The 13,890-nt window shown below is 37.7% G+C and overlaps 1 protein-coding gene and 1 pseudogene across 2 annotated transcripts; both read right to left on the reverse strand.

The window, feature by feature from the left end:
• Nucleotides 1-1,902: 1,902 nt before the first annotated feature.
• Nucleotides 1,903-3,911, reverse strand: LOC106345325 (probable protein phosphatase 2C 41). Of its 2 annotated transcripts, XM_013784542.3 has the most exons (6): nucleotides 3,727-3,911; nucleotides 3,319-3,587; nucleotides 2,869-3,156; nucleotides 2,643-2,763; nucleotides 2,310-2,533; nucleotides 1,903-2,220 (listed from the first exon to the last, which is right to left on the reverse strand). In XM_013784542.3, exons 2-6 carry the CDS (start codon nucleotides 3,565-3,567, stop codon nucleotides 2,047-2,049), a joined length of 1,056 nt encoding a protein of 351 aa, XP_013639996.1. In that variant the 5' UTR covers nucleotides 3,568-3,587; nucleotides 3,727-3,911; the 3' UTR covers nucleotides 1,903-2,046. The 2 variants fall into 2 exon arrangements, with proteins under 2 accessions (XP_013639996.1, XP_022576088.1); XM_022720367.2 differs by lacking the exon at nucleotides 3,727-3,911 and having other exon boundaries at nucleotides 3,288-3,422.
• A 2,406-nt stretch (nucleotides 3,912-6,317) lies between these two features.
• Nucleotides 6,318-13,466, reverse strand: LOC106452070 (annotated as a pseudogene).
• Nucleotides 13,467-13,890: the final 424 nt, after the last annotated feature.

A 13,890-nucleotide genomic window follows, 5' to 3' on the forward strand; every position in this document is an offset into this window, starting at 1 on the left:
CGATCTGGATTGTGACGTCGTTGAACTGGCGGTGACATCGTAATGGTTCACCGTTGGCCACTCGGACAGTAAAGGCTTTCGTCGGTGTCTCAACCAAACGGAGTGTATGAGCCACTTTCTCGCTGATGAAGTTGTGGGTTGAACCACTGTCGACGAGTGCGTGGAGGTTCTGGCGGTTGAGAATGGCTTGGAGGCGCATTGTTGTTGGTGAGTCCCAACCGGTGAGGGCGTTGAGGGTGATTTCCGGTGTGTCGTCGCTGTCGTCAATATCGTCGTCCTCTTCGTCAGCGTCGTTGATGCTCTCCATGATGAAGAGTTGCGGAGTAACACATTTGTGACCCGGAGTGTATTTGTCGTCGCAACTAAAGCAGAGACCCAGACTACGCTTTCTCTTCATTTCCTCCCAAGTGAGTTTCATAGGGGTCTGTGTTGAACGTTGTTGATTTGTTGTTGGAGTAGTGGACTTGGGTTGAGAAGAAGAGGAACTTGAGTAGTTGCGAGGTGTGAAGCTCCGCTTTTGTTTTTGAAGTTGGTCGTCTTTCATCCTGGCGAGGTTGATGACTTCCTGTAACGTCTTTGGCTGGAACATCCGGACATCATCGGCAATATTGGGATGTAAGCCCCCGAGAAAAGTCCCGACGAGTGCTTCCTCAGACCAGTTGGAGACTTTCTTTCGTAGTCTCTCGAAAGCTCGTTGGTATTCACGAAATGTTCCGGTTTGACGGATTTTAGACAATTCCTCGTGGAAGTTGGCGCTCCGAGTAGGACCAAACCTAGTCATCAGTTCGCTCTCAAATTTCTCTCAAGTAATGAGATGCAGATCGATTCCGAGAGCTTTGACTGTTGCTTGCCACCACTCATTGGCTTCCTCCGTTAGATGGTAAGAGGCGAAGCTCACACGTTGATTTCCGGTGATGTCATGATACGCAAAGTATTGTGTGGCTTTTGTGATCCATTCTGTCGGATCGCCCTCGCTGAACCTCGGAAGTTCAAGTTTTAAGTGGCGGCGTGGATTGGGCGCAAGTGCAAAAGGGTTAACGTCGTCCTGTCGTGTACGCGGGTCCTCGGCGCGGCGTGGATTTGATGCGCTGGACCCTGTTTCACGTTGGCCAAGGATAAGTTCCCGCATCTCCTTGAACGAATCAGCAATGGAACGGTTGACTGAGTCCTCGAATCCTCGGAACTTGTCGTTGATACCGGTTGTTAGTTTCATGAGTTCATCCTGGACCAAGCCCATGCTTGATTCGAGATCGTCGATGCGTTCCCGGTTGTTGGCCATGGTCTCTTTCCGAAGATTTTGAGCCACGGCCTTGTTTTTTGTAGAGTTTTTGGTGGTGCGAGGCGGAATTGTGGAGGAAGGGTGATAAACACAAGAAAGAAAAGTTTGAAGTTTCTGTTGAGCGTTGAGTCTATAGAATACCCGTCAACGAGAAAGAAAAAAAAAGTAACCAGCTCTGATACCACTGATAAGTCCCTTGCCAAGAGATCTCAATGTTGATCGTAAGTAATAAGAACACAAGTAGTTTTGGGTAGATAAGTCTACCTCTTTTTGTCTTTTTCATTTCTTTAAATAGAGATTACAAGAAGCAAATAACGTGAAAGGGAAAGTGGAGTCATTGACTCCTACATTGCAGGAAAATGGGAAAAGTGGAGAACATGTGCTTTGACTTGTTCTCTTATTGAAATTCAAATAACTTACTGAAACCATTTAATTGTGCAGATATTTTCGGTTGATCTTGTGTGGCCTCGTTGTCCTTCTTGGTGCCACCTCAGCATCAACTTGTACGTCATCTTGTATCCTATCAGGATCCTCCAGGCTCTAATCCTAATCATTTTTTCTTCAATGAGCAATGACCGTTACACACCAATTTACAAAAACATGCCGAAACTTTTAATCACCCATTTCTAATCACAACCACTCTCTTAACATCATCTATCATATATACACACTATGTAAATGCATATGTATCACATCTTGGTTGTTGAAGCTGAAAACATTGATGTGTGTATGAGTTATTACTTATTAGAGGTTAAAGAAGAAATAGATTAACAAGGGTGAAAGAAGAGACAGAGAGCAGAGATATCATCCATGGCGATGCTGCTTCTCTTCTTACGCCAAAGCATCATAGCTTTCTTTACCAATCTCTCTGCGCTCTTTTTTCTGTCTTTCACTCCTCTTACTATCTCCACTGCTTCATCATTTTTCATCACATCCCACATCTACATACACACACACATACATGATTATATATTTATGTGTTTTTATCTTGCTTTTGATTCAAAACTGATTATACTGATATATATATTACCCCATCGGTTGCCAAGATGAGAAACTGGTCCTTGCTGGTTATCTTTCTGTATGTCACCTCCGGTTCAGAGACTAAACCGAAGTCTTTAAGGCAGTAATCTCCAAACGCTCTTGAGACAGCTAAACCAAGCGACCTGCCATTTGGCATGCCTACCCGGTACATTCCCGGTTCATCATCTAGGCAAAACAACCGTCCATCCGATTGTTTTATCCGTTCTGCTTCCTCTGTTTAACCGGGTAGTAATACGTACCAATTTTAATTTCAGATCTTGTATAATCTCTCCATCTGAATATAACTAATTGTGAAAAAGCTTTTAGAGGTTAGATATAGTACCTGGAATGTTCGGTTTAAAGTCAACTGATAGCTGAACCGGCACTAAACCGACTCCATCATCAGAAGTTGTTGCTATTACTGCTCTTGAGTCACCAGCATTTGCTACAACAAGATGATCACCCTTCAAATGCAAAAAAATCATATTTCAACAGTTAGCATTTTTTCTATGTGAACTTATTATATCATTTGGTTAAGAATGATAATTGTATGGTTACAAGATATGTACCTGCAAGATGGCGGTGAGAGCGGTGCAGCCGCTGCAGTAAGAATCAATGGATGGATGGATCTTGAGATCAAGATCGATGATAGAGAATGTTTTCATGCAAGCTTGCTTCCAAAGATCAAACGGAGAGAAACATTCCGGTGAAGATGATAAGGATGCAAGAGTTTGTTGCCACTGGCAAAGCAGTGAAGCTGGAAATAACCTTTTTACTCTTTTGGTTATTTTATGTCCCCATGCTCCATGTCCATCGAACATCCCACAAAATGTTATGTCTTCTTGGCATCCAAAACCCTATATATCATGCATAGACAAATTCATAAAACATATGATGTTGTAATTTCTCAACGATCATATATACTTTAGCTACTAAGTTATAGACATCATAACTATATAATCATCGGTTACATGGAAGGAGAAGTTACCTAACATATAGTATATTTATGTAAAGTGTACCTCCCAAACAATGGCACGATCTTGGTTGATTCCTTTCTCACCTCTATTAGTACATATAGAGGTAAATCTCTTGGAAGTTTCGGAGCTAACAAAGCCCGAGGAACCTAGCAAAGTCGAGTTCTTCTTGGAATTTTTCATCATCGATTTTGCGATCTCTTTACCTCCATCTTCATATTCAGATAAATATTTTCCTTTCTTCATCGATACACTTCTTGCCAAACCGTCCAAAAATGCAGGCAAAAGCACCATTCTCTAGTGCTCTAACGATCCTACAAGTAATGATATATATTAGCTCTATATATGTATAATGAGTTATGACAAGTGATACGATAACTTAGGTATATATAAAAACATGATTGTTGCAGCTTCTCAAGATGCAGAAGAACAAAGGTTTTGTTAGTAAATTACCAAATTTCCGGTTAATATTCTTGGCCGTTGTTTCTCTATTGAATACTTTTACTTTTGCTGGATTAACTACTTATACGCTGGTGAATCGTCTCTGTGACTCATCATCTTTGTCTTTCTCTCCTTCGACTATTCTAATCCTTATTATTTTATACATATACACGTATAAATACATGTCCACGAGGAAACGTATATGCTAAGCATAAAGTTGACGACATTTTTATTTAATATAGTTGAAGGCTATAACAATATAACAAATGGCTTTATTTGGTTAGGTTAAGGAAACGTATATGTATATTCCATTGGTAAAACAAAGTTAAAATGATAAAACGTATCATGTCCTATATAATTAAAAGGACTTATGAAATTAAGAATTAACACGTTCGAACTCAAATGTATATCAGTATATATACATAGAAATAGCGTAACAACATAAACCATGAAAAAATATATCTGAAGAAAATAGTCTAAAATAATTCAACATATATTTTACATATACAAGGCTGAAACAATATATTACACGAAGAAAAAAAATAATTACACGAACATAGAACTCGTAAACGAGTTATACATACACGAGCTATTGTACTACAGCCGAAAATACATGTAGGGTGTATAAGGTGTATTTTTTATTTATTTATAAAGGTGTATTTTAGACTAAGAGAATGGTATCTGTATGATTAAAATATTGTTTATATACAACATCTATAATATATATACATGCATATATTGCCATATTGGCTAATGCATTTGTTATGGAAGTGTTAGGCGTGGGAGCCGTGAAGATCTCATTTCAACGCAATCATCAAATTGAAGAAAATGGACATGTCACATACGTTAATTTTGGGGTCAAATGACTCGGATGCAACAAAAAAGCGTTGCAACAACCACAGTGAATAAACCAATGAAACTTTATCACCACATATAATACAGTTTAAGACCGACAAATGAATAGATTATAGTCGCTTAGTACCTCATTATGATAGAGATGTATATGCTTTAAATTAGTAAAAAGTCTTGATTAAATGTGGATGTGGAAGAAATCAGTATATTAATGAATGTGGTGGAAATATAAAATGATATCATGTGGGGGTTGTTAAACAATAAGCACTTGTCAATAAAAGTTGTGGCTGTGAGAGAGACTCGAATCTAAAAGCTAATGGTCAGTGCCTTTGATCCGTAACAACTCTTATCTTTAAGAAAAGAAAAGAAATTATTTTATTACACCGTAGTCAGACGATACGTTCCTATCATTCAAATTATGTAATAACATGCCAAAAATAAAATAGACACGACATCGTTACGAATTTACGATATACAGTACATGTATAAACACAAAGTGGTATAAGTTGCAAGATGTTTGCGTCATATACTCTTATATATACACAAATCAAATGGAATATATACATACAGTATATGTATGCAATCAAGACATGAGACTGGATTAGTTTGTTATTAGGTGTGTTACGTGTGTATACAATCACATGTTAGTGTTTCAAAAAAAAAATACAATCACATGTTATATGGAGTTTTAATTGACCTTTTCCTTTGCTTTCCCTTGCGATTTAATAATCAACTTTGTTAATCTATGATCTATGCCTAACTATATATGCGCCCTAGTGCATATGTTAGATTTTATACATGTCCACTTGGCTAGATTTCTTAGGTAATCCATAGGGATACCAGTGCTTACGAGTTTAAATTTAAAATTAAGTTTGAATAATTATTACACAAAAAATATGGAAAGAGATAATATAGATTATCTTGCGCTACATAGAATTATGATAAGTGTATGGTCACAATGGAGCAGATTAGCAATCCAAATCGAATTACTATTTGGGAGAGGATGAAACAAAAATGATATACATATCATTTACTAAATATTATTAAGCAAATAAATTTGATGAAGTAACTAACAAAGCACTCTTTGAAAGAAACAAATGAGTCCCAAAAAAAATCTGTCATTTCTTGAAATTCTCCTGACTTTACATATAGTTTAGTAATTTCTGATTGGAAAAAGAAATACATATAATTTAGTAAATTACTTTTTTTTGTCATCAAACAAACAGAATCAGTATTCATACTAACTCTGTTAACCAAACTAACAAATTTGATGAAAAAACTAACAAAGCAGGCCACTGATTTACATATACTGTAGTTTAATAATTTCTGCTTGGATTGTTACTAGTTTCCACGTTTTCATCCGAATTCAAACCCGTATAAATATAATCATATTTTCAAAAAGAAGTTCAATTTAATGATTTACTATCATTTCAGCTAATTCTTGTAACCTCTTTCGACGATTATCTTGTATACCTATTGTGTAAAGATAAAGAATTGATCACCAAATCCTCCACATGGTATACTTTTTATTTTGTAAGTTGCGACTTGTATCCCACAAGCAGATATAAGCAGTCAGAACAAACTATGTCACTACAAAGAGATGCCAGTGGCAAAGATGGAGTTGTTTGATTCTGAGCCAAGCAACAAAGGGCACAAACATGTCACATGTCCGCTCAGGGATCTCGAAACCGACATTAGATTATTCAGTACTTTTACATAAACTACAAATAATGTGAGTAACAAATGTGAAGTCGAGTATAATATACTAAATATTTAACTTATAGAAAATGAATTGGTTCTTTCTTTACCTCGGAAGAGAGCAACCAAAACATAGCAAAATGGCTTCTCTTCCGAGTTCCCTCTTGTTTCCAACATCACACATATCCCTCCCTATACAGACATCTTTAATTCTTTCCCATAAACATATGAAATGAATTGGTTAAAGATAGCAATGAAGTTTTTTCCCGTGTAGAACAGTCGCTGAATAGATTCGAGATCTCAATGAAAGACTTGAGCGGATGCGTAGTATTCACTCTCATTGAAGAAAGGTCTTAGATCTTCTTTGCACATGAAATCTAAAGGGAAAGAGACTAGATGTCCCTTTATCGACTTTAGTCTGTCCATTGGATCGCTTCTCTTGATGTCTCCATTGTGGTAAGACTCCAGCTTCTCCGGTGCTATTCCCAAGTCGATTGTTGTGTGTCCCAGTTTCTCCTTCCAATACGATATGCTTTGTCTGAACGCCATTCTGCGTATATACCCAGGAGGAATCATATGATAGTGTCCAAAGATGGAAAAGTGAAAGATAAACCAGAATTGTACCTTGAATGGATGAGATCATTGGGTACACAAGAGAAGACATCCTGATATATCATCGTGTTTGTCTGCATTGGGATTTAAATAGCTCACAGGTTATATATGTGGCCATTGAAATTAAAACGTTGATTATGTAACTATGTTTCTAACCTTTGCAGTTGCCATCCATATCTCCTTGTAGGTTGAATCAGAAACGGGATCAATTATCTGATCAATCTGGAAACAAAAAGCCAAAGATCGCATTATTGTAAGTACAACCAGGGGAAGCATTAAGAGTCTTGAAGACACTCTTCAGTCACAAACATTGACTGAAACTTCAGGCTGGGGAGGTTTAAATCATTAGGTGAAAGTACAACAGTAGTTTCTAAGAGTAGTTTCCATGGCATTTGAAGTATTAAATATGTTTATATACTGAAAGCTCATGACTCCGTTGGTTATACTGTATAAACATTAGCCCACATAGAGAAACGATTTAAGGATATGATGCAAACCTCTCCACTACGAAGTCCAAGGTGTTCTGACCAAAGAGAGAGCCTAAGGCTTAAAGAAAATTTCCCAGCCTTCCATGGCTTTCCAGCCATGCGCGAATCTACCAATTCTTTGTCTTCGATTAGTACTCCAATCTGATATAAAAAGGACACAAGCATGTTATGCTTCTTAATGTTCAGCATACATATGGTATTACAAAATTCAGCATGTACTATTCTTAAATCAATTCCTCACTGAGTATAAACTCCGCTATAACATGTAGAGGCACCAGTACTTTCTTTAATAAAGAAAAGGTGTGAAAATACTGACCTCAGAATCCCTTGAGCCAAGCAAACTCCGGTCATTGATATTGGCAGATCCAATCAGTGCTGCACGGTCATCAATTATCATGATTTTACTGTGAACATACACCTGCACGGAGAGAAAGATATATTATTCACATTTTCAGCAGTCGGTACATAACACATGAAACAATGCATCCTCTAGAAAGGCAACTCTGCAAATCTAACCCGTAGATAATTAATTTGTTACCTGACTAGTGGCGACAGGTCCATCTTCGGAAAGTTTACCATACGCCCTAAGGCCGTAGAAGGAGATATAATCATTAGCCTTTGGGCCAACGGTTTTGTAAAGATTGTTCAATATTGAATTATGTCCTCTGTACATGGTTCGATACTGCCAATGCATTATGGCTCTAACAGATGCTGCGCCGCTGTCATCAATACCTCCCTGCAAGGTACATAGGTACAAATGCATATCAGAGGAAATTATTTTGAAAATGATGCAGCATTCTAAATGGAAACTAACCTGGAACCCCGGGAGGAGAGGTATAACAACAACAACTCTGAAACTTTTCTTTTCGTTATGGGCACGCAAAATCCTCTTGTACAACGCTTCTAAGACACGGTTCTTTATCGTGTCATCTCCAGAAAGGCCTGATATGAAAAACTGATTCTGGATAGCACAAGATGTGAAGTCAGAAAAATGGAGCACCTGTGAACCTATGTCCACTACTTGTATAATGCGAATATGGCAGGTTGTTTTAATAAAACTCTACATGATGCTGTCAAATTGTAATTCTATAAAGAATTTTTTATAACAAATACCTCAATGTAGATAAAATGCTCAGCTTTATCAATGAGAGAACGGTAAGCAGAATGGATACTCTCTTCAACTTGGCTTGTTCCAGCAGACCACTGGCTCACACTTCGTATAATCTGAAAATAGGTGCAATCAGTGTAATATTGACGGGAGGCAAGAAGAAAACGGAAGAGGAACCTCGAGAATAGCATATGTGCAATATAAATTGAGAATGCGACAGGTTAATGGTACATATAAACTTCCAAAACACCCACCTGACAGCGGCATGAAGTTCTCGGACCGACTTGTCCACTCTCATCTGGCGACCCGACCTGATAACCACGTTCTTGTGTTTTCCCACCACTCTGAATCAATTGAATTAGAACCACGCTTTGCCACTGGAAGATGTAGCCCATTACGATCATCTACAAAGCCCCTCATAGGAGTATCTCCCACAACTGGTTCTATTTTGGATTTCCGGAAAGAGAATGGGCCATTTCTACTGTTAGTACCATTTGCTTTATGCCCCCTACTCGAACCATCTCATCAACTGGCTCTTGAGGCAAAAGTAACGGAATGTCCTGCAAAGATGATCCAGAAGAAAATGAATCCTCTCTTCGAATCCCTTTAATGCTGTCTTCGTCATTCTTGCATTCAATGTCCGACTCCTCTTGCCTTCCCATGTAGTGGGGTATAACCATGTGATGTTGAGGCATAAGAAGCGGAATTGAATCTTCGTATGGTGCTTTGTTTCTCTGAAACAATCACAGTTTTTTTTTTCAGTCATAGGAAACAACCATTGATTATTTACGATAATGACACCAACATCAAACAGATAGAAGAAAGGTCATGATAAATGTAAAAACCTTAGCATAGTTCCAGCGTTGAACAAAATGCCTAGCCACATCACGGCAAGGTGGACCCCATAAAGCACAATGCACATCATGCCAAGGCATCCGTGGATATTTTCTTCGGTCTAACTCATCTTTCAGAGCATCCTCCCAAGTGTTTGGTTCAGATTCTCTGCAAAAGAAATTTAATGGCGTTTAAACAGTAATCAGAGGGTACAATTCAGAAAGATGAAATGTGGCAATCTGGTTTGTATTGGAGATCCAATATCTGATTGGTGGAAAGCACACAACACAAAACCATCCTTCAAACATCACAGTCAAAATACTGAAAACGTGACAGATAATTTGTTCTTATCAAAAAGTAAACTTGGTAAACTGAAAAGAGACTCCATTTTACATCTAAAAATCAATCGCCTCTTAGTTCGCAATACTAAAATCTGTTAATACTTGTGTGAAGGGAAATTCTTACCTAGGGTTGTAATAGTCTTTTCCAGGCCATGTCACAGAAGGGTTATCTAACAAAGCAATTGTATATCAACTAACCAATGCTAATTTTTGAAGAGTCCAGGAAGAACATGCTCCCATCCAACACTATTTATATTTTACTTAATCAATTCGTCACCAAGTATAAACCGAACACAATGACTGATTTAGCAAACATCACTATATATTCACTGCAAGGCCACCAATAGGTCTTACGAGGCCCTAGGCCAAAGAGAGTATAGCCTTCAATAACAAAGATAAAAATGAACGCAAATTAAACATGTGTTCATCCCTCCTAAGCTTGGCAAGTAAGATCTCCTTAGCCCACTAAAGAAGCATAAATAGCTACTAAGTACATAGATGTCTGTAGTACGTACCTGAACTCCTTGATTAGCTTTGTTCTCCAACAAGTTATCAAGTCTGGAAGATGTATGAGAGTTCATAAGGGCGCCTAAGATAGAGTTCTGGGCACACCCACCAGCCACAAATGAAAATCTACAAGACAAATCAGATCAGTTGGATAAGTAAGAAAATCAACTCATCGTCCGTCTCCACACCCTGCAGTGAAAAGTGGCACACCTCAGATTTAGCATTTTCAATGGCCGCAGCCATGGCTGCAAAAGCTGCTCCACCATCTACGAACCACTGGGCCTGACTTCCGTCATCTGTTAAACCCCTCGGGGGAGCAAATGAGCCAAAGCGATGAGGATGGCACCAACCCTCAGGGGGTCTAAGAGCCGCATCGTTAATAGAAGCCACCCAATCTTTAACTTTTGCACTACTCTTCGCCTATTCTTATACTCCGGTTTCCAGATGTTACCTGGTATTTATAACAAAGTTATGAAACAGTAATTCTCCACCCCTTTATTGACATGTAAACCAGGGAAAAAAGCTAAAAGGGGACAAGAAACTGATTATTAAAATATGGAAGGTTACGGAAACAAGGATTCTATAGAATCCCACTTTAATTGACAGCAATTTACTAATCGTCTTGGCTATCAGTTTCCGAAGGTGCAACTAAAGCTCTAAGTTAGTGATCAGCCAAAAAGATACAAGCTTAGGAAATCGACAGAAGATACCTTGGACAGTTAAAAAATTATACAGTATATAGAAGCATTAAAACAACAACATTACAGGTTATTACACAAGAGGGTGACAAAAAAATGAATACCAAGGAGGCTTATCAGATGAATTAAGCAAAAATATAAATTCTAAAAGATATGTAGGACAGTAGCTGCTAACCTTGAATGCATGCCGCAGCGGATTATGATCCTTCAGCTCTACTGCTAGTGATACATCAGCACCATCATTTCCATTAGAAACTGGTAGGACATCAAAAACAATTATATCCAATAGCTTTGGATCAAATGGATCTTCCAACAATGCAAGAAAGCCTGGCTTTAGTACACCCCACACCTGTACTGGAGAAAAAAAATAACCTTAGGTATGATCTTATATCTCAAATTAACAATGAGTGTCTGATTGGAAGCAAAAAGTATAAACTGTAAAAGGAGACGATTACAATCATTTATAGCACATATATTGCGAACATAAAGATTTACAACAGTTATGTACTTCAACCTTAATATCTTACCAGTGTGATTAAACATTCAGAAAATTTTAATTCTCAACAGTCCTCCAATGAGAGTCGTAACAAATTTTGGCATTATAAAAGAGCTACTAACGGTGAAACCTACTTTCTTCTGATATATCAATTTTTCATGGCATTCAATGCGTTAAGAGACAAAGCAAGAGTGGGAAATGGGACAAGCCATCCAATAGGAAATCCAACGGTAATCAAATTTCCATAGCAATCTACAAACTAAACGATATGAAAAAGAAAATTACAATTTGCATACCTTCTGCCAGTTATCATTGCAGCAACAGAACCAGCAGCATCCACAGCATCTATCAGAATCATCACTCTTTGAAATCTTCGGTAGATGTTTTACCATAATATAATCTTCTTTCAGTTTGGGTCCATACTCTGGTGAAAATGACAACATCGAGACCTCCAAAAACCTGCAAACCTATATTACGTATTTAGCACTTAACAATGCATGCATGTAGCCCTCTGAGATGGAACGAAGCTCAATTAATAAGGGAATAATAGCTCGAAACGCATAGAAACCTTCAGCATTCACTTGCCATTTCTAGCTAGAATAGAAAGAGAAAAACCCTTGGCAAAACTAAGTACAGACTATGATAGAGTAGTTTAGCCACCCAGAGAAATAGATTATAAAAATATACCTCCCGTGAATTGACAATATCAAGATTCCCTAGAAAGTGATTAAGATATTCTTGCATTGCATGCTTTCCTCTAACTGATATGGACTGCTGTCTTCCCAGAGGGCGAATGACTGGCAAAGCAGCACTTGAAGGAACATCTCTGCAAAAAAAAAGAGCCTACTTGTAAGTAAATAATGACATCAGTTGTACTAGTAGATCAGCAACTTATAAAGCCAGAAATGGAGCCAGCAAGTCTTAACCTATTTTTGGCACTCTCCTCTTGATGTAACTGGACTTCATCAACATCTTCGTCTTGCACAATGGGTGCATGATCCCCTATTCCTAGATTTTGAAGCCATTCTTTAACCTTTAATTTGATATTCCAAATAAACAACATCAAAACTTGGTGTAACGTTAAGCAGACAATGAAAATAGATTTATAAACAGACTATAACATGTTCCCCTCATAAGAGAAACACAAACTAGTAAAGCACTTCTTGATATTTAAAGTTTGAACACAAACCTGTTCTTGCTTCTCGTGAATTTCTTCGATAAAAGCACGTTTCTTCAATGCAAAATGCAAGTAAAATACTTGAGATGCTTTCTTCACAAGCTGCCACTTGAACTGTTACATAACAAAAAAAACGCTAAAGTCAGAAAATCAAGTCTGTCTCCACTGAAAGAAGCACCGTTTCTACTACAGTTATGCATTTGATACATGTCAGCCATATCACATCGACTTGACGATTCAAAAGAGCATCTCTTTAAATGTTGTGATAGTGATTATTATACAAAGAAAACAAAAGGTCTCCCCAAACGAATATAGTTTCTACTTCCATCAATACTCATAATATTCGAATTATGCAATAACATTATTGAAAGGGACTTGCCTGCTTGTATTGGCACTCAATGGTGTAAGACAATAGCACGGGGCTGATATCGCTGGCATCAGGGCGAGACACGGAAACGATCACAGCTTTAGGCAATTCTTCGAAGATGCGATTAGCCTCCTGCGTAGGAGCCGGCGCGAAGGAGAATAGCGACGAGACCATCGAAGGAATCTGCTCCGGCTGCATCTGAAAGTATCTTCCTCCTCCTCCTCCGCCTCCACCTCCGCCGCCGCCGCCACCGGCGGGAGACATCAACTGCTCAGACGCCATCACCTGATCGCAATTTCCCCAACTCGATCTCCGAATTCTCAAGATCTAAAAATCGCGTGTGATCCTTTTTGGCCTTGAGGGAGTTTCCGATCAGATGACCGGATCGTTGGGAGGATCGATAGAGATGATGAATCTGAGGGAAAATTCAAAAGTGGGAGAGAGAGAGAGAGAGACGCGGTGTTGGTTTCTTTTGTTTCAGAAGAAAGCAAAGTGAAGATGATGAACTACGTCTGCTTTGACCTTCTTTAATTTGCGCCGATGGTTATTCGAAACCGGATCCGTGTTTAAAAAAATTACACACCTTATTATACATATAGTCTAAGCTTATAATATAGTTCCTTTTATTTGAGATGACAAGTTTTATTTAAGAAACATATCTTTAAATAATGATATACTAGATTTTGACCCGCGCTTTCAAAGCGCGGATTTATTTTTGTTTTTTTTTTCAATTGACAAATATTTAGTAAATGTCACATTTTGATATATTTGTGTTTTATTTTATAAAAGAATTTTTATCTTTATTTATCGTATTTCATTTTAAATGACTATTTATGTTTAAAAAATTTAACTTTATTTTTTTTAATGAATTAAGTTGGTATAACTCTGATAAATTAATTTTATTATGGGGTTAATATTTTAATTAAAAAATTATATACTTTTAATAAAGATTTATACTTTTCAATAAAAAAATTCAATTATTTTTATGAATGCTTAAA

The sequence above is a fragment of the Brassica napus genome, chromosome A5, assembly GCF_020379485.1.
Source record: "Brassica napus cultivar Da-Ae chromosome A5, Da-Ae, whole genome shotgun sequence".
NCBI lineage: Eukaryota > Viridiplantae > Streptophyta > Magnoliopsida > Brassicales > Brassicaceae > Brassica > Brassica napus.